Genomic DNA, 22,027 nt, shown 5'->3' with positions numbered 1-22,027 from the left:
AATAATGTAGTAACTTGGGGGGGGGAGGCCAAAGCAACAGTAAAAATACTGTCTGTATCATCAACTCATTGACCCATAATCCAACCGCTGATTAAATAAAAATGGGCTAATAGGTTTACCGTCTAAGAACTCCACGGACAACCACAATATCTCACGGACCACACCCTCTGAAATTAGACATGAGTTACCTGGGCTTCTTTCCAGGGCTGCTTCTGCATCTGCCAAGCACTCCAATATACCACCAGTCAGGTCAGGACACTTCCCAATCACTGCATAACCATTCCAGACATACATCATCTCCTAGAAGCAATCACAGAATAGAACATGTTGTTACAGCAGTAGAGAAATTAAGTTACTGGAGACTAGAGATGTTAAGTCCAAACAATTAGCTGGTTTAGTTCAAATATTCTGGCAGCAGAGTTAGCCAGTTTCAGCAAAAAACAAACAAAAAACCTCAATTTAACTCCTCAGAAAGCCAACTCATTCATTTGGTTGTCTTTACAACACTGCAAGACTGTAGCTTCTGCTCCCCCGCCTCCTACCTCCCAGTGGTGGATTTGGCCTCCCTCATTCACTGACTATTTTCCTCCAATATTCATTTTGAACTTGGCTCCTCCTTTCTTCAACTGCATACCTTCCCCACTCATAATTTCATCAAAATCAAGATAGCTTTAGCCAGCTGCCTACACTATCCTTACTTCAGCCTTCTGAATTTCAAACCTCTGTTCAGCTTCCTATGTAAACCAACACTGCTCTCTCTCTCTCTCATCTTGTCCCAAAGCCCTATGAGATCCTCTTTCTCACTGGTTTCTCCAGAATCCCCTTTCTCTCTGTCTCAGGTCTGCTTCTTCTACCAACCTTTTCATAAGGTTCCTTCTCCTCATTCCATGGTTTCATTTCTTCTTCAGCCACCCTACCTCCTAGGCCAGACATAGGCAACCTTGGCTCTCCGGATGTTTTGGAACTACAACTCCCATGATCCCTGACCACTGGTCCTCTTAGCTAGGGATCATGGGAGTTGTAGGCCAAAACATCTGGAGGGCCGCAGTATGGGGATGCCTGCTTTAGTCACATTTCATTTCAACCACTTGATGGCCATGACATAATATTGTTGCATTTTCTAACATTACTCCTAATAAAAGCTGAATTTGCACAAGGGCACCCATACATATCCCCTTTAACATTCCTGTGTGTTTGTGAATGCTAGCCCCCCCCCCAAAAAAAATTCCCAGATCAAACTAGTGTTAGAATTAAGGCTTTTAGAGGGTGTACCCAACTTATGTATATTTAACTTATGCATGCGAGGATTCATAATGTAATCCCCGCATAAGTGGGAAGTTGCCTGTATATGAATAAATATGAATATACATACAGTTACCGTGTTTCTCACATTTTAAGACACGTCTTATATTTAATTTTACTCAAGAAAACAAGCCTATGGCTTATTTTTGGGGGGTGTCTTATTTGGGGGCTGGATCATAACAGGGAAATGATTTTTTATATGGATTTTACAGATGCTGTACAACTGGCTGTGTTTATTTCTCTATTTAGAAATCACGTTTCTCTCTCTCAAGACTGATTAGCCAGATGCTGCCTGAAATCACAATTGGCTTTATCAAATAGCTGTTAAGTACTTTCCTTTGATGCCCAGATCTCATGGCTACAATAAGGTTTCTACCTTTCAGGACGAAGGCAAGGTGATAATAGGAAGTTTTCTTTATCTATCTCCTTAATCTCCTCTTTCATATGCATAACCTTTGAAGCCTAGGAATGCAAGTTGTCTGGGTCTCTCGGCAAAAACGAGACGGGAGGGGATGTCAGTTTTTAAAAAACCATCCGCGTGTCTGCGAGAGCTCGCCACTTTCCTTTTTTTTATTATTTTTTTGCCATTTTTTATTTTTATTGAGCATCAATCTTTATACAATTCAACATAAACAATAAACAAATAATCTGTAAACCAATGAACATAAAGAATAATCCGTAATGTCCATAAATAATAATAATAACGATAACGATAACTTTCCTACCGTAGCTGCAGTTTGCCTGCCTCGCTCTCTGTCTCGGCCATCAAGAGGAAATCAACAGGCAACTCATGGCTGGGCACATACCAGTAGAATGGAAGGGGGAAAAGATGGGGGAAAGCAAGAGGTGGGCTGTGTGTGTGTGTGTGTGAGAGAGAGAGAGAGAGAGAGAGTGAGTGTGTGTGTGAGAGAGAGAGAGAGAGAGGCACAGGGGGAGAAAAAGGGACGCGTACAGGGGGAGAAAAGGAGACGCGCACAGGGGGAGAGAAATAGACGCGCACAGGGGGAGAGAAATAGACGCGCACAGGGGGAGAGAAATAGACGCGCACAGGGGGAGAAAAGGAGACACGCACAGGGGGAGAGAAATAGACGCGCACAGGGGGAGAGAAATAGACGCGCACAGGGGGAGAGAAATAGACGCGCACAGGGGGAGAAAAAGAGACGCGCACAGGGGGAGAGAAATAGACGCGCACAGGGGGAGAGAAAGAGACGCGCACATGGGGGAGAGAAAGAGACGCACACGGAGGTCATTCATGAGGCAGCGTCTTTAATCGCTCCTCTTTTCTTCTTCGTGCCTTCCTCTCCTCTCCACCGCCAATGCCACTTTTGTCCTCTTCACCAAGTAGAGCTCACATACGGTAGCACTGCGGCTTATTTTCGGGGTATGTCTTATATTTTTTCAACGCATGAAAATCGTGCCATGCCTTATTTTATAGGCACGTCTTAAAATGTGAGAAACACGGTACAATTATTTCCAGTCTTATCTAGTTTGGACTAAATAAAACAGGTGATCAATAGTGAAATGGCAAGAGCAGTGGGATAGCAGAGGAGGGTAAGCAGAAATATAGTAGCTGAAACTTTTATACAGTATAGCTGTTTCTATTTCAGATGTTACCTAGCATATGAGTGAATAATACAAAAAGAAGAGAGCAGAGAAGGAACAGAAAGAACTTTCCAAAGGAACCAGAGAAGATGGAACTACTAGAACTATTTGTGCCATGTGATGACCTCAAGGAAGCATGAGATAATGAATTTAATGGGCTATTAAACTTTATTTCCCATATTTGCATTTGGGTTTTGAAGCTAGTTGGCTATAATACTTAAAAGAACTCAGGGTTCTGTGGAAAAAAATCTAGTGAAAGCCTCTCCCTTCTATAATTTGTAGCCCAAATAAACAAAGCCCTATTATAATCATAATATTCTGGCTCCATTCCCTATCAATGGTCTGACTAGAGACACTGAAATGAAGCTCAGCTGTTTTGCCATTTAAAATTCAAATGAGAAGTGTAGCAAGTGTTGTTAACGTGGGGGAAGTGTTCAACAGACTAAGGAATGGGTAGCAAGTTTCTGTCCAGAGGTGGTTTTAGGGTAGCAGGACTGGTGGAGTTGCACTGGGTCCTGACTTGCAAGGGGCACCAAAGCAATGCCGTACAACAGAAAACCACTGACAACTCCCATAACCCTGACTACAGGGCATGTTGGGGCTGGGACATTGTTTAGGAGCAGTAGTTCCTGTCGTTCATATTCTTTTTTATATATTTATTTTGGATCTTATGATTTATGTGGAAATTGTTCAATTTAGCTGCGTACTTTTTGATGTTTTGTTTATTGTTTATGGCTACTTTTGTTAGGCTTATATTTTAAAAAAATATGTTGTAAGCCACTTTGAGCACTTTGGAAAGGCGGCATACAAATAAAATGACTGCCTGATGCTGGGTGAGGCTGGTGGGAATTGTAGTCCTCCAGATGTTGTTGAATACCAGGTTGACTAAATTATGAACCAGCAAACTTAATGTTTGAATCTCACCTCAGCGGTTCTTAGGCAAGCCACCATATTTCAATTTCATTCTTAGTCTACCCACCCTCCACTTGCTACATAGGGATAATATTGCCCTACCCTACCTTACAGGGTTGTTATAAAGATTACAAAGGTAATTGATCCGGTATACTTCAGTTTGTTCAAAGAGTATGCATAAATGCTGAAGAAGAAGAAGAAGAAGAAGAAGAAGAAGAAGAAGAAGAAGAAGAAGAAGAAGAAGAAGAAGAAAAGAAGAGTTTTTTTCCTAAAAAAATGTTTAGGGGTACTCTCATTTTCCTATTCATACTGAAATACTGCCCCTCAATGAGGCCAAACTTAGATTCACAAAATGTTTAGGGGTATGAATCCCCCTGCGTCCTCCCCCAAAAAAGCACTAATAATAATAATGCTTGTGAACTAGGTAACCTCTGAAATGCATTTTACAACCACTTTTTCAAAGATCAGAATGTTATAAAAATGTGCATGATGCATGCAGTTAGCAGTGAAAATTTTATCTACTGCTGGACCAACTGAACTGCTACACTTTTTGCCAGATTTCAGGCCTTGCCGTTTTTTTCCTGCAAACAATGTTCAGCCTATCCATCCAGCCTAGCTGAATTTCTTTGTTCTTAGAGAATGTCGATAGCCACACCCCCAATTATGCCGAGATGTGCCAGAAAGTGTTCCATTTTATTTCTATCTGCTTTGAGCATCCACTGCCATGGATAAGGTATGCAATGACTGAAAAATTGCAAGGTTTGTAGTCTCCTTGGACAAATAAAAAGCAAAACATTTGATGCTATACTATTTATTCCTCTTGGCTACTTTTTACCTGGGTTAGGCCACCCTGCACATTACTTTTCTTCCTGTTTTGGCAGATTGGACTGAACAGATTCAACTGAAGCAGCATCACCTTGTGCATCAGCTTTATATATTTTGTGCTCAACAATTCTGTAACTGAATGGAGCAATTGTGTTTTTGTCAAGATCATTCTAGCAGGGATTTGAAGAAAAAAAAATTGCAGTACAAAATATACCCCCCCCACTTTAAATTAGAAGCTTCCAGCAGTAAGGACCTTTCGATCCAAACCAAATATACCTAGCACAATTAACTATTAACAGACTGCTATAAATAGCTTTAATACCAACTTCCAGTTCCTCAATGGAGAGAATTGTTAAAGAGCACCATCTGCTGCCTTTGTGGTGCAAGTTCAGCAGAAAAAGGACACATAGAAGTCAAGGTGGCTTGCAAGAGTCACATTTCAATACCAGACTCCACTAACTTTGACCTGAAAGAGATGTAATGTAGGTACTTATTTGCTCCCAGTAGCCATAATCACTTGGTGAAGGCTAGGGCTATCAATATATCATGCAAAACTGGTTTCAAGCTCACATCGTAATAACTTTTTCATAATATTTGAGCTGGCAATATATCACGAATCACAATGTATGTAAGAGCTGGGCGATATTTGGTTTTCAACATTGGGACAACTAAGCAGCTAAACGTTGCAATGTTATCACTAGCTAAACCTCACAATCACTAGCTAAAGACTACAATATTATCACCAGCTAAACATTGCCACCGGTATCTACCACAATGTCTGAGGGGAACAGGACAATGTTCTGGCAGCTGCTACTACTTCGGGGTCTAAAACGGATAAATGACAATATTAACAATCCTCATACACTCAGTTTCATCAACAGGCAAGCCAAAATGCATTCCAACAGGACTTTTGGTTTGGGGCTTGGCTACCAAATGGTGGTATTCAGGACAATCCAAAGAATCATTAAAATATGGTTTATCCACAATGTGTTATGCAACTGGACTCATACATTTCTACCCTGTTTCTCCGAAAATAAGCCGTAGCAGGATTTTTAAGCAGCAATAAGAAAATAAGAAATAGTGATAGGCGCAGCAGCAATGCCGGCCACGGCAGGAGGAGGAGGGGAAAAAATAAGACATCCCCTGAAAATAAGCCATAGTGTGGTTTTTTGAGGAAAAATAAATATAAGACAGTGTCTTATTTTCGGAGAAACACAGGTATATACATAGGCTGCTGTCCACATGATCCACCCACCTGTTTTTCCCTGGTGCAGCAGAGCGTATGCATGAAAGTATGCACACACAGTATATCCATTATTAGCTGCCATGACAGGAGCATTTCGAACCACCCCCATTTCATTTAAAAAAGAAATACCAGGGAAGTTTTTATATAAATAATGAGATCTCTAAGCAATGGATGGGCAGGGGAAGCCTCTTCATCTTACCAAAACAGGTACAGGAAGTGGAACAGGATTTGAGGATAGATATCGGCGGGATTTCCGAATTGCAAACTTTTCTGTAGGCAGGGACTTTCCTGCTATTTTCAGTTTCAAACTAGGCACAGCCCTGTGAGGTGTGGGGGAGATGAAAGGAAGCATACAAAATTTCATTTGCTTTATCTACTACATACTGCAGCCCTCTGAACTAGAAAGACAAAATTAGAACTGAAAACACTCCCCTTTATTTTCCCATATGCATTGTCAAGCAGCAGATTCCATTCTAAAGATGATCAGCTCTGACGAACTTATTTTATTTAACAAAATGTGTATATTGCTTGACAGTAAACACACAAGCATCTAGGTCAGGCATCCCCAAACTTCGGCCCTCCAGATGTTTTGGACTACAATTCCCATCATCCCTGACCACTGGTCCTGTTAGCTAGGGATCATGGGAGTTGTAGGCCAAAACATCTGGAGGGCCGCAGTTTGGGGATGCCTGATCTAGGTATTTAAAAGAATATAAAACAGAAAGGAGGACAGTGGTAGTGGAGGAGGAATATAACACCATAAAAATATCACCATCATAGAATAACTAGACAACTTGCTCTGCATTCATGGAGGAGCCACCCATTCCTACATCACACCTGACCTCTGGGCAGCTGCTTAGTGACAGAATCAGACATTCCTCTCATGGCCCCTTAAACCTGCAATTAAAAAAAACCACTTTGTGGCAGCTGAAGAAGTTAGAGGAGTCTGGCACTTTCAAGTTTCCTAGAACAAATACCTGAGGATGGTACTACATCAGCTGCAGTTCTAAATGGCTGGTATAAAAACAAAGCTGCCCTAGTATTGTAATGGCACATCCAATTCAAATTATCCACCCCATGTCTTGCCCCAGAGTTAAAGACCACCAAATGCTCTCAGTTACCTGGCCTCAATAATGTCCAACTGCAGCCCCCTGCAGGCTTCTCCATAGGCCACAACCCTTCCAGCTCTGCTTCATGCCCTCCTTAGGGGCTTGCCTTGTTTGGTTCACATGCATCCTTAACACTGTGGTAATGCCTGATGCATGCCAGGATGGAGCAAAATTGGGGTGCAGAAACTTGCATCTCTTCTGTGGCTAGAATGTAGCCTACTATAGAAATGTTAAGACTTTCATGTGTTGCTCCATATACATTTAATCTTGACCCTCTATCCCATGTGACACAGAAGAAGAGAGTCAGTTAATGTTATTGTGGGTAGTATTCCCATGTCTCAAGTAGTAGGAGAGAATTAAAACTAGATTCAAGAAATGTTGTTGAATTATCCCATTGAACATAAATTAAAATATGGCTTGGTGTTAAATACAGAGGAATGTACAAAGTTACAATTTTTGGTGTAGAGCTGGGCTGAATACAATGGGTATTTCTTTCATGACTAATCTAAGTCAATATATAGACCTTGTGAAGACTCAGGTAATCTTACCTATATAGTGCAACGTCATCATCCCCAAAAGGCTTATGATCATCTGGTCCAAACATACAGAGATAAGCTGCTTTCATATATATGTATGTAGCCTAAAATGGAAATTATGCAAGATTAAAAATCCTTATTGTCATTTATATTCCTGTGTCATCTTCAACATCTAAGACAGCATGGTGAAACATTTAAGGGATATGGCCTTTACTTCACTATTGGAAGTGAAATTACCTAGAACATATACCGTATTCTTGCATTAGGATATTGTAACCTTAACGAAGCAGAAAAGGGAAGCAGAAACATATACTAGAACTCATTTTTTTCTGTATCCAAGTTTTTCTACTTGCAAAGAAGATGTGTGTACAGATACATACTTTTACACAGTGCTATTTTTCTAGAAAAAGAAGTGCCGGAATGCACCACAAATGCCTCCCTTGTTCTCTTATTATGGCAATGGCGCACACCTGAGAGGTGCCGGAAATGAGTTCCGGTAATTCATGGCTGAAAAAAAGCCCTGCTTTTACAGTTTAGTACGTATATGTGTGTGTTTGCAGAAAACAGACCTTACACCAAGGAACAGCTTTTGGGCACTTGGTTTCAAGGAAGTTAAAAGTACATGACTATGGTCATTCCTATTCCTTTGCTCTCTCCTGAGGATGGCATGAATCTATCCTGATTAACATTGTTTTGATAGGCTCAGAAAAGGCACCATTAGTCTAGAATCGTAATCCAACAGCACTGCCATTTGCCTAGCCCCACCCCAAAAACAGGCTATTCTTAGGCTTTGTCCTCGCTTAAAGTGGTAAATCTATGTTTAATGGTTCCATTTCAGACTGAAGATGGAGGTGCAAAAGACTGAATGGTTATTCATACAAAACAACACTATACATGAAACTAGGGAAATGGAAGCTGTACGTGTCTATGTGTGGGCAATTTTTATATGGAAAAGTATTCAGGCATGTGGGCACTCACTTGTACTCTAAAGTGGTACAATCAAGACAAAGGTTTACCGATTGTCGGTAGGAACTACCGGTAAGCCTTGCTGCAACTGCATTTACTATAACACATCAATAGGGCTAATATATTCTAAGTGTCCAAATGAGGTAGCAGGACCCACTAGCAATATATTTCACAACCCCCTCCCCCACCCTGCCAGGCACATTATCCCACGAAAAAGTAAAATTGAATTTATGTAAGAAAATCCTGATTTACATAACATTTAAAAAGCATAAGGGGAAGAAACTTATAAAAATGGGAAACACACATGACTAAGTATAATAATACAATATTCTTACACTGCCCAGCTCAATATCTTACCATCAGAAGGAGCCCAAACTCACGGTATACGGTTTTAACTACTCATTTATTCAAGCCACTTCAAAATGAAGACACATGTTGTCTCAGAACAAAAGAGAAGCAGAACACCTACCCCGCAGCCAACTGGAATTTCTCTTGCCAAAGCAGCAGTTGGTTCTGCTGTGAGACATTTATTTGGACTGAAAGTGTATCCGATCAGAATTAGCAAAGAAAGGATTTTAGCAAGTCAAGCATCAGAATTAGCAAAGAAAGGATTTTAGCAAGTCAAGCATAGAACAGAAAAACTACCCAATTATTGAAGAGTAAGCAAAAGCACAGAAGGCTTTCAAATTTCATGCAAATGTGAGCCTTTTTTTTCTAGACAACACAAGAGTATACATCTTGCTATCTGAGCGAGACAGGATTCCTACACAGGAAATTGAACACACATTTATTATCAAAACAAGCTGCTTGAAGGGAGGAGAAAGATTTGGGATATTACAAAAGGCAGACCTGGACAGGTTAAGCTGACCAAATGTATAAAAATGGAGACAATTTCCATCAGGAGCCCCTAAACTTTCTCAATGGAAAGCAATCACTTCTTTTGGGGGAAATTAAAAAAGATAGCAATCAGGGACACAGTGGAAATGAGCCAGCAGACATGGCTTCTCTTCACACGCTTACTGAACAGCTCAGAACAAGAGAGAAGACCAAAGCTACAGGCCTCTCAAGGACTCTGGCTCTATGCAACAGCATATGCCACTTGAGCTTGATTAAGAGGACAAAGTGTCTGCTACTAAAGTACAACTAGGAATGGCATTGTTTTATATCTTCAGTGGTCTTTCAGCCATATTTTCATGTCTACTTGGAATAAGTCTACTCAATAATAATAATAATAATAATAATAATAATAATAATAATAATTTATTATTTATACCCCGCCCATCTGGCCGGGTTCCCCCAGCCACTCTGGGCGGCTTCCAACAAAACAGAAATTCTAAAATACAGAGATCCATCAAACATTAAAAGCTTCCCTAAACAGGGCTGCCTTGAGATGCCTTCTAAAGGTCTGGTAATTGTTGTTCTCTTTGACCTCTAGTGGGAGGGCATTCCACAGGGTGGGAGCCACTACCGAAAAGGCCCTCTGCCTGGTTCCCTGTAACTTGGCTTCTCGTAGTGAGGGAACCGCCAGAAGGCCCTCGGAGCTGGACCTCAGTGTCCGGGCAGAACGATGGGGGTGGAGACGCTCCTTCAGGTATACCGGACCGAGGCCGTTTAGGGCTTTAAAGGTCAACACCAACACTTTGAATTGTGCTCGGAAACGTACTGGGAGCCAATGTAGGTCTTTCAGGACCGGTGTTATGTGGTCTCGGCGGCCGCTCCCAGTCACCAGTCTAGCTGCCGCATTCTGGATTAGTTGTAGTTTCCGGGTCACCTTCAAAGGTAGCCCCACGTAGAGCGCATTGCAGTAGTCCAAGCGGGAGATAACTAGAGCATGCACCACTCTGGAGAGACAGTCAGTGGGCAGGTAGGGACTCAGCCTGCGTACCAGGTGGAGCTGATAAACAGCTGCCTTGGACACAGAGTTGACCTGTGCCTCCATGGACAGCTGTGAGTCTAAAATGACTCCCAGGCTGCGCACCTGGTCTTTCAGGGGCACAGTTACCCCATTCAGGACCAGGGAGTCCTCCACACCCGCCCACCTCCTGTCCCCCACAAACAGTACTTCTGTCTTGTCAGGATTCAATCTCAATCTGTTAGCCGCCATCCATCCTCCAACCGCCTCCAAGCACTCACACAGGACCTTCACCGCCTTCACTGGTTCTGATTTAAAAGAGAGGTAGAGCTGGGTATCATCAGCATACTGATGGACACCCAGCCCAAACCCCCTGATGATCTCTCCCAGCGGCTGCATATAGATGTTAAAAAGCATGGGGGAGAGGACAGAACCCTGAGGCACCCCACAAGTGAGAGCCCAGGGGTCTGAACACTCATCCCCCACCACCACTTTCTGAACACGGCCCAGGAGGAAGGAGCGGAACCACTGCATAACAGTGCCCCCAGCTCCCAAGCCCTCTAGACGGTCCAGAAGGATGTTATGGTCGATGGTGTCAAAAGCCGCTGAGAGATCCAGCAGAACAAGGAAACAGCAAAAACTGATTGATCCAAATCACACCATAACATTACCTTTCTTTATCAGATGTGCTCATCAGCACATCTTCCTTGTACTCACCTTTGACCAGGTGTTCTCTTTGCTGAGCAGATCTGCATAGAAGTACGCCATCTTCCACTGACGTTTGTATGTGAAGCACCACATGAGTTCCCAATAGCACATGTGATGAAACTGCTTCCAATTCTGCTGGGCTTCACAACATTCTTCAAACCTTTTGATGGCCTAGAAAATCAAAAGAAAACCTTAAAGGACTACAACCCTCATTCAAAAATGTCAGCGCAGCTTTTGAATATCCTTGTCAAGCATGCACTCAGGCCAGAAGCCATACACTACTGTTCCTGTGTCAATCACATACTACAATCAAGTCTGACAGTCTGTATCTCCATGGAAAGGGGGAGATAGAAATAGCACAAGATATCAATAACTTTGCTCAGAAACGTTATTTCTTACTTTTAATTCAATTTTGATGCTACACTTCCTCCAAGTAGTTCAGGGGGCATATACTGTATAGTTCCACACCTCCTACACTGTGAGAGAGGTTAGGCTGAGCGAGAAAATACTAACCCAAAAGCACTCAGTGAGGTTCGAGGTTGAGTGCAGCTTTGAAATTGGGTCTGCCAAGTCCTATCAAAACACTATCACATCATACTGGTTCTCAAACCAAGAGCCAATTCACAGTTTAGTAGTAATTTAGTGTTGTTTCCACCCAGTACCTAACAATAATAGATGCTCCATTTACTTATGTTTAAGTATTTATATTCTACTTTTAATGCTCAGAGACGCTTGCATAAGTTAAAATAATAAAAGTTTAAAAACCCACCACTACACTCACTGCGGATGGCGCAGGGACGCAGGTGGCGCTGTGGGTTAAACCACAGAGCCTAGAGCTTGCTGATCAGAAGGTCGGTGGTTCAAATCCCCGCGCCGGGGTGAGCTCCCGTTGCTCGGCCCCAGCTCCTGCCAACCTAGCAGTTCGAAAGCACGTCAAAGTGCAAGTACTGTAGATAAATAGGTACTGCTCCAAGCAGGAAGGTAAATGGCGTTTCCGTTTGCTGCTCTGGTTCGCCAGAAGCGGCTTTGTCATGTTGGCCACATGACCTGGAAGCTGTACGCCGGCTCCCTCGGCCAATAACGTGAGATGAGTGCTGCAACCCCAGAGTCGGTCACGACTGCACCTAATAGTCAGGGGTCCCTTTACCTTTACTCTCACACAGCAGAGCAGCAATAGTTGTAACCAGTCCAAAATCTAAAGCCAGAAGGCCCAAATGATTTAAAATGCCTAGGCAAATAAAAAGGACTTCACCTGATGCTGAAAAAATGTCAGGCTCTGCACCAGGTGGGGAAGGTAGTCCACAGCAGAGACATTACAGCTGAAGGGCATCTCATCCAAAGACAGGGTTGCGCCAGTGGAGAAGGACCTCTGAAGATGACCTTCATATATGGTAAGGTTCATGTGGAAAATAAGATGGCAAATAGCCTTGCTTTTCTACTGTTACAATCTTTATTGAATCCTTTTTATCAAATCTGCCAGGTCAACCAGTTGCATGCACTTCTACTTTGTCACTCTTAGTGTGGCCAAGTACTGTGCTGCAGTTAGCAAAACCCACCAGGAACTGTGGCATGATCATAAGGCCAAAGATTTCTTAAGCCCCGAGGAAAGTATGTGAAGGATAAAAACAAATAACTTACTCCATCAATATTGCCTCTTATTGTTTCTATTCTCCCTGCAAAAAACAGGAATATGGATCCCTGGAATAAAATCAAGAAAAAACATTGGCAACAATTTTCATGTACATTTAATCATCTTTCTACAGTGAGATATTACATTGGTACACATATCAGGCCTATTTAAGATATATCTTACTTTTGGATATTGAGTCAAGTAAGGCTTAAGAAGTTTCTCCGCTTCTTCAACATTTCCTTTTCCTGTCCCTAAATTAATTGGGAGAACAAAATATTAGAAAGTGGGGGTAGCCCAGACTTAGTTTACATTGCGAGTCCTTTCCATACTTTCTCTCAAGGCCAAATATAAACATTAACTTAGCTCAAAAATAATGACGACACAAAAATATTAAAAGCAAATGGTTACAGGAGAACTCTCATCAAAATTGAGCAGCTCCTAAATAGTCCAAAGATTGTTGACTTTTTGGCAACTCATTAAAACAAGTTTGGGCATTTACAGGTTTCACTGGGGAGGGAATTCTGTAAAACTGAAGCTATGGGCAGGAAGAGTAACACTTCTAGAATCCGTAACCCCAAGCTCCCTAAAGCTACATCCCTGTAAAGGCCTCGTATCATCTGATCCCAGTGACTAGGAAGACCTGTGCTAAGGTTTTTTAAACAAGTTAAAGAGTGGTTAGGGGAACAGCAAACACCTGACAAAATGCTTGCATTTATAGTTCATAATGCTACTGTACATTTCTGTTGAAATTGCTAGGATTAGCCTGGTTCAAAAACTGCCTATATGTTTTAAACAGAATTTTGGGATGAGCTATGCATATATCATATCCATCTTAAGGAGCCAAGTGTTTCTTGAAGAAAATAAAAGTTTGTGAAGAATTACCGGTAAGTCATACATGAAAAATGCTAAAGCTATTCCGAGTAAGTAATTCATAACCAGCTTTGTGATGAACATCACTCCTTCCTATCCCCATGCCATTTTGGATGTATGAAGGGTCAACATTTAGAGAAGAAAATGAATCCTACCTAGCACAAAAGTCATGAAGGTATGATAGCAGAGCAATAGCATAGTGCACAGCACGGACCTAAAGCTGTACACTGAGGCTCCCTCTTGAAGCTGTCGCAGACCATGTTCCTGCATCACAGTCAGATAAATGGTTGTAAATTAATTACACCTGTGGTTTGCTCTATTTGTTCCACTGTAACTAAGCAGAGAAGATAAGTATCTTCCAACACAGAAAGTTAAAATGGCTAACTCAGCTAGTACAGGAGAACAATATAAATGTATGTTACCATAGTGCCCAATAAAGTTATCAGACATCTCTTTCACAAAACACCAAATGAACGAAGTAGTGGTTACAGAAAATGCAATAGCAATTAACATGTGCTTCCCTTAGAAGATGTGTCATTTGGTCAAACAAAGGGCACAACATATTGCAGTTTCTCTACAGCAGGCATGTAAACCTCAATGAATTATTATACAATTGTGCAAATGCTAAACTCTCATGCCATTTCACAGGTGTAGGAGAACTGCATGACTTTCCACTACTCATTTCCTGACTCATCTCTCTTCTTCCTTTAATCTAGTCACCCTCTTTCCTCTTCCCAGCATTGTCCCACTCAGCATCTGCCAAACTCCCCCATCACTTCAGTACAACACCTGCTCCCATTTCTTGCTCCACCTATGGCAATAAAGGGCTGATCTCTACAATTCCCATCAATCTACCACAGATGCCATTTTTTTAGACTGAACAGGGCATGCTTTTGAAAAGATGCTTCATTCTTTCCTCCATTATATTTATACGAAAGAGCCAAGAGGGATGACTTTCCATCCTTTCCTCTCCATGTGCCTCCAGCTTAGACTCTGACTGAATGTGGTGAGTGAGCCTTATAGATCTTTTGGATATTCTGAAATTTACAAACTATAAACATGCTCCCCCATCCCACTTGGTAGAAACAGACATTTCATTTTTTATACTTTCACTTAATTAGTAGGGTGGTTGCTGGTGGCGGCGATGGGGCTGCTTTCATTCTCACTGTTGACTATTAACTATATTTGGATTTTTTATTTCTGATGGAACAGATCTGTAGATCTGCTGGATCAAAAAGCAAGATAAAAATATTCAAAAAGATAAATGAATAAAGCTGGAGCTCTGGTGTTGAAAGCAGTACAAAGGGGGAAGTTACAGTGGAAAACTAGAAGGTGGGAAAAAGTGAAGCAGCCCACATTTCCCAGTGCTTTTCCATTCTAAAATGCCTCAAATAAAAAACAGTTCAGGCTTTATCATGTTTGCATGTAGCATCTAATTCCACTCTTACTCATACTCCCAAGTTAAGTGTGTGTTGGTAGCCGTATAGAGTTTGGGAAAGGTAATCCAATAGCATCTTAGATCAGTTTCCAAAGAGGAAACTTACACCCAAATGAATGTCCTGAATCAATCATTCCTGCTAAATGGATTCTTTCATACAAGTTTCCTGAAATACACAGGGCAAATACACAATGTATGGAACACAAAAATGAAAAGGCAGTGTTCGCAATTTTCAGTGGGTGTGCTTAGGAATTTCCTATGCCTATTTTTGATCTTCATTAAACAAAGCAAATGGAAATGAGTTAATAAGAAAACTTTGTTCAACCTTGCAAGTCACAATTTCTTAATTATAAATCTCGTAAAATACTGAAGTCACAGTGCTGTCTTTCTCATCTCATGATCCCTACTGGTTCAGCAAACTATTACTCCAGGAATTCATTAGCTACATTGGTCAGAAAGTAGCCAGAATTCTTTTATTTGTCATCAACAGACAGCATTAACAGATAGGTGGGATATATATATAGGGCTTCCGTTCCAGCGCCAGCGCCGTCCAGCGGGGTCCGTCTCGAGCTCCGAGGCGACCAGACTTTGCGAGGGGGGAGAGCAGCGGGAGCGACGCTGCACCCCAAAGAGCCCCAGATCAAGCATTCTGGGGACGAAGATAGCTCAGCAGCGCCCCAATCCCGACTCCCCAACTCTCCGGTAGGCTCTAATAAGAGCTCCGGAGCGAGAAGGGTTGTAGTCGCAGGGCCATCTTTGAGCACCATCGTTACCCTCGCAGAGTGAAGCTCCGTACCGGAGGCGGAGAGCGCTGGATACTTCCAAAGAAGGTTTCGGGAAACTTAGAGACTGTGAGTAAAAAGATTCAAAATTGTAATTAAAAATTGGAATGGGGGTGAGATTCAAAGAACAGAAGCCGATCTCCCCCCACTGATTGAAGGAGGAAGCAGTTAAAGGAGGAAACCCGGTGCCGGGGGTAAGAAGTTTATTATTTGTATATTTCCAAGGACTGACTAAAGATTCTCCCCCAGAGGCAGGGCAAAGGGGGAGAACTGCTTTAAGACTGTAAGAATCCCTGCAATTAGAGTTAATTGAAGAAAGGAGAGCCTCTCCATACCCTGAAAATCGGCACCGCGAACAGAACAGCGAGTGGAATGAGATGGCGTAAGGGAAAGGAAGGAACTGATTTTTAAAGACCTTTTGCTTGATATTAGGTGGCTGAACTAAGGGAAACTTTTAAAAAAAAGGACAATTGAAACTGGAGACTTGTTGCAGCCTGTTTGAAATAATTACAAAGTTGATGTTACAATATATATGGAATGGATATATTGCATCCAGTTTGGATCATGTGGAACAGTTGCAATTTGTAACCGCTTCCTGTTTTTCTAGTCTTGCTCTGCCCTTGAAAAGCTAGAAAAATGTCAACAAAAGATTACACACCTGGGTTCCAGGAGAAAGTTTTGTGACTCTTGTGGGAAATTAAAATTAATATGCATAAGACCCAACAACAACTGGAAGAAATAAATCAAGATTCACAGAAATATGATATACTCCAAGAAAGGGCACAAGATGATAAAAAGACAGATGAACTGAACTACAACATAATTGAAGAAAACGAGGATGGAATACAGGATTTGCAAGAGGATAAAGACCAATCTGAGATTTGGAATACCCCTCTTTTGGAGAGGAAAGAAGCAAGAATTTCTGGAGAGACAGAAAACCCACAAGAAAAACAGCGTGCAAAGAAGAAGGGGGTATTGGGGGGGACAGAGAAGCCTGGTTTGCAATACATGTCAGGAAGGGGGTGGGATGAAGGAGGAATATATTTTGTTTATTAGGATGGATAAAAAAGGACTGAAAACTGGATTGCTGACTTTGGTACTTGCTGGACTGGAAGGGGACGGCCGAGATCAGGGGAGGGGGATGAAAAAAATTGAGGATAAAGGAGAAAATTTAGAATTGGGAATGTAAAAAGGATTTTTTAAAATATGGGGTTTTTTGGAAAGAAATTGGGGCAGGGGGGAGAAAAGGAATGTTAAATAATATAGAAGTAAGATGTAGTAGTTATTTGGAATTATTAGAAAGGAAATTTTTGTAAGATGAATAATTAAAGGCATGGTTGGGGATTCTCACCCTCTTGTCGGTCCTCTACATGCTGGGAGCTCTTGGTGGCAGGGGGGGCTTCTGGGGTGGGGAGGGCGAGGAGGGAGGGAAGACCCAATTGGAAAAAGAACCATTGCCCCTCTCCTTCTTTCCTCTATGGCAGGGGGAGCACCGGGGGGGGGAGGGGAGGGAGGGAGTGGGAAATGACATTAGAAGAGAATTTAATAGAAAATAAGGATAGCTTTGATATAAGATTGGAGAATTTGGAAAATAGAATGGGGAATATGATAAGAAAACTGCCTAAATGGTTTTTTAAATGAAAATCAGAAAAGGGGGAGGTAGGGGAAGCCTACAATACAATGTTTTTGAAAAAAAGAAAGGAATAATTATTTAATTATTCTTGGTTTTTTCTTTCTTTCTTCTATATTTTGTTTCTTCTTCTTCTTCTTCTTCTTCTTCTTCTTCTTCTTCTTCTTCTTCTTCTTCTTCTTCTTCTTCTTCTTCTTCTTCTTCTTCTTCTTCTTCTTCTTCTTCTTCTTGTGTGTTTTTTGGTAAAGCCCAGATAGATAGTTGGGTGGACACTCGCCTATTCTCTTCCTGTCATCCTAGTGCCCCTCGGTAGCAGGGGGGGGGTACTGGGGGGAGGGAGGGAGGGAGGGAGGGGTGGGGACAAACCCAATTATAAAATGTACCACCTTCGACTGCTCACTTTTCAGGGGATTCTCTCGTGGCAGGAGGGATCTCATGGAGGGAGGGTAAGAAGAGGGACAATATGTTACTTATTGTGTATGTGTTTTTGTTTTTCAGTATGCAAAATTAATAAAATTATTTAAAAAGCGGGGGGAAAAAGATAGGTGGGATATATATTTGAAATACAGGGCTTTTTCCACAGCAGAGGCATTTAGCACTGCTGAGGCATCTCTTTTCCACAATTACCTGGTAGGAGAATTAAAGCATTGGTTCTATGCTGCTCTATATTATCAATAAATCAATCATTTTATTTGTATGCCACCTTTCCAAAGTTAAAGCTATGCTCTAGGCAACTTATAATATATAATTTTTTATACAACTACAAAAATAGCAAAAGTAGACATAAATATTAAACAATTCATCAGAAATTGCACAACCAAACTAAACAACTTCCACATAAATAACAAGATCCAAAATAAAACTCCAAAATATTAACAGCAACAATAGCAACAACTCCCGCAACAAAAAAAACCCAGCCCAGGATATGTGCTCTTCATCACCTTCATAGGCCTGACAGAATAGAAAAGTTTTCAACAGTCATGTTTATGGGATTATACCAAGGGTTCTTCCCCTGCATCACAGGGAAACTTCCTAAGAAAGGTAGGGCTGGGGTATCTTGAGTGTAACATATCCAGGGAAGCCTCTTCCCATGCCCACAATCCTCCTCTAATTTCTGTTCACAAATCAATCAATCTCATTCCAAATGCAAGCTTACAATTTTTAGAAGAAAATGCAGGGTCATCCTATTTTTATTGTTTCCTGTTTACCCTAGCTGGGGGGTTAAAGATGACTTGCCCAATACAAGTTTATCTACCTGCAAACGGGAGGCTATATAGACACCAGGCAGTTAAAGTACATTCCCCCTTATCAACAATCTTGGGAACTGCAGTTTAGCCCTCACAGAACTATAATTGCCAGAACCCTTGCGAAACTATAGTTCTCAGGATTCTTTGGTGGTGTGTAACATGCTTTAAATATATGGTATGTACACAGCATTCCTTTCCTTTTTATTTTATTTAGTTAACTAAATTTATGGGCCACTAACTAGAAATGATGCACAGCTATAGCTTTACCATATGATTCTAAAAGAACAGGTCCTCCGCCTATCACAAATGGATTTTAAATCTTCTTCTGCTAGAAAACCGCTTGCATATAACGTGAAATCATTGCAGTTCTCAAACAACAGTAAAAGATCTACCCTTACAAGTTCATGTAAATGTGTAAAATGGCCTTCTGCATTGCAGAAAGGATACTGGTTCCTACATTCATTAACATGCACATATTTGATTATGTAGATACAGCAAAGGGGAATCTCGAGCCATAGAAAGGGAGAGTTTAATTCGCTCTCTATCCTGTCATGGTCCTATCAAAAATAGCTTCCCTAAAGCTACTACTTGCATTCTAAGGAAAGTTTCCATTTGTGCAATGAAGACTTCTCTTGAAATAGAAAGCAGCTCCAAAGGGAATTTTTTGTTATCCAGGGCATATAACTGAATACATGTATAATTTCATTAAAGCAATGAATGTCATCTGTACCTTGGTCTTATATGCTCACTTCCTTCTTCTAATTTCTCTTGAATTCTTACATTATATTCTGCCCTTTTAAATTCCTTTTGTGTACTAAACACAATTCAGTGAGAATTCCTCCAAGACGATCTACCTTAATTATATCCCCAAATGGTAATTTTACATTGTGGCTTGGGGTAGGGGTGAGGGAAGCTTTTACACAATACATACAATGAATATGAAAAAAAAAGTTGTGTGACCTAAGATGCAATTCTTGAAAGCAAACGTGTGCAGTAGAAAGTGTGTTTGCAACACTTACTGTAAGTGTGTGTGTGTGTGTGTGTGTGTGTGTGTGTGTGTGTGTGGCAGTTCTTAGTTTTATCTGTACTGTAGGCCTATAGATGCAGACTAAATGTTCACAGTGAAATATTAGCTTAGAGAGCATTTGAGAGCCAACTATGGGGTGCAACTAAAAATGTACTCGTTTACCCAGGCATTTGCTGACTGCTAATACTGACTCCTGGCATTTCTGGCTACTGCAATCAATACTGATGTTTTACGGGTTTTTATTTATAGGATTTTTATTGTTGTATTTTGTTATTGCCCAGAGAAGTGCCTTGGTATGTCTTTTGAAATGACAGGTGGCATATAAAAGATTTTAATAAATGAAACAACATAGACAAACATATACTTGCCTTATTTCCTGAAAACCCAACAAACTCCAATAACCGTACAATCCTTGATGGTAACATAGACAAAGTCTATAGAAATAAAAACCAAAGAAACTTTGTGAGAAGAAAATTATATATATACATTTATTTTACTTGCAACATCTCAGAAAAGATCTTTTACAAATAAAAGGAGCAGAACAAGTTTCATATCAAGCTCACCTAAAATGGCCTCCATATGTCATGTTTGCCATACCACAAAGCCCTCCATAGCACTGAGCACAATGCAATTATTTCTTATTTGTTAGGTTATTTAGTACTACATGTTTAAGCCATATTTAAGGGCAAACTCCTAAGTCATATTATTTACACATAATGTGGAGAGTTCCCATGTCAGCACAGGAAACAATGGGGCAGGGGTGGGGAGATGCTCAATGCCTCCACAGCCCTAGGCCAGTTAGAGATGAGCAAGTCATGGGTCAAGTCATCTTACACCAGAGTGGAGAAAACACATCTCTACCAGGTAACAAACTTGTGAGGTTGGTAATTACAATCTGCCATGGTGGTGAGGAAGGTCAAACAGTAGGCAGGGTAGTTTTCTGGGTGCGTTTTTGCTCTTTCTTCCTTCATTATGAAAGCAGCAGTATAAAGCGGTGTCTTGCAGTCTTATTATTTTGAAAATAAGCTTAATAAACATATCTAGAAGTGGAGCTGAACCAGTGCTTTTTTCTGGGGGGGGGGACATAGGGGTACACATACCCCTAAACATTTTGTGAATTAAGTTTGACCTCATTGAGGGGCAGTCTTTTAATACAAATAGGAAAATGAGAGTACCCCTAAACTTTTTTAAAGAAAAAAAAGCACTGAGCTGAACCATCAGAAAAGAAGATTCCAGTATGAAGGAGCCACTTCTGTTATTTTTGTTCGAGTCACCTTTACAAAGGAAAAACTTGACATTTGATGTACTTATACCTGGAGCCCTAATTGGCATTATGAGTAAATGAGTAAATGAGTAAACAACTATCTGAGTTGCAGATTACAGGAAACCCTCTGCATGTACAGCTAAACATGCAAAACACCCTCCCCACAGATATTTGCATAAACATGAGGGGAGGACCATGCAAAGTTACTCCTCTGTTACTCAACACGTGAGCTTATAATACCACACATGCGCAAACTAAGAGTCTAGCTATGTGCTACTGTACTTTAGTGATGCAATTCGCAATTGAATTGTGGGTTAAAAAAATTATACACTAGCCTGGGGGGGGCCTGTAATCAACAATGCAGCACAAATGGGTGGGGGCTGTTAAGCCTTCTCTCTCCAGCAGTGTTCAAGAAAAATTGGACTGTGCGTAGCAATCAGAATTAGAAAAAAATATCCCATCAGCACCAATTTCCAATAAAGGAGGATGAAGTGTTACTGGAGAGGGAAGACTTACAGTAAATGTTACTTCCTTACTTCCTTGCATACTGAAGGTACTGATGGCACTACCATCCCCTACTCCCAATATCTGCATTGTTAAAAACCACAGTGCAATTGCTAATCACATAATTAATATAACTTGTAGTTAGCTAGCCCCTACAAATTCTACAAACAGCTCACAAGTAGCTCACAAGCAGATACTGATATAAAATAGAAAATCAGAAGGGATATAATGGAGGGAACCTTCCTGCAAATTAAATTGCAATATCATAAAAGCTTTTCATCAGCACAGTAGCTCTTCAATACATAATGCTGCCCTTATAACGTTTTGATTACTGGCAAGAAACAAGCTATGTGTAACAGAATAATCTGAGTATTTCCAGTTTGACAAATATAGCTCTTGCAAACTTGATGAGTTTGGGCTTCAAGCACATGTTGTAAGGCACGGGTGTCAGACCCAAGGCCCGCGGGCCAAATGTGGCCCGCGAGACCTCGCCATGCGGCCCGCGAGACCTCGTCATGTGGTCTAGAGCGCCAGAATGCAGGGGGCGCTGAGCAGCCCGCCCGCCGCCCGCTGCCGC

General features: G+C 41.2%; 1 protein-coding gene across 1 annotated transcript in view; it reads right to left on the bottom strand.

The window, feature by feature from the left end:
* Window positions 1-22,027, bottom strand: part of TTC39A (tetratricopeptide repeat domain 39A) — a 58,286-nt gene that overhangs the window by 10,914 nt on the left and 25,345 nt on the right. The window contains exons 8-15 of the mRNA XM_035121606.2: window positions 20,051-20,116; window positions 13,714-13,822; window positions 12,872-12,939; window positions 12,697-12,756; window positions 11,068-11,229; window positions 7,545-7,636; window positions 6,087-6,207; window positions 189-300 (exon numbers count right to left, since the gene is read on the bottom strand). Of these exons, the coding sequence (XP_034977497.2) occupies window positions 189-300; window positions 6,087-6,207; window positions 7,545-7,636; window positions 11,068-11,229; window positions 12,697-12,756; window positions 12,872-12,939; window positions 13,714-13,822; window positions 20,051-20,116 (790 nt within the window). The remainder of the gene's footprint in view (window positions 1-188; window positions 301-6,086; window positions 6,208-7,544; window positions 7,637-11,067; window positions 11,230-12,696; window positions 12,757-12,871; window positions 12,940-13,713; window positions 13,823-20,050; window positions 20,117-22,027) is intronic.

The sequence above is a fragment of the Zootoca vivipara genome, chromosome 7 (genome assembly GCF_963506605.1).
Source record: "Zootoca vivipara chromosome 7, rZooViv1.1, whole genome shotgun sequence".
In the NCBI taxonomy this organism is placed as follows: domain Eukaryota; kingdom Metazoa; phylum Chordata; class Lepidosauria; order Squamata; family Lacertidae; genus Zootoca; species Zootoca vivipara.
Note: the sequence above shows the minus strand (reverse complement) of the source record. Positions and strands in the feature narration are given on the sequence as shown.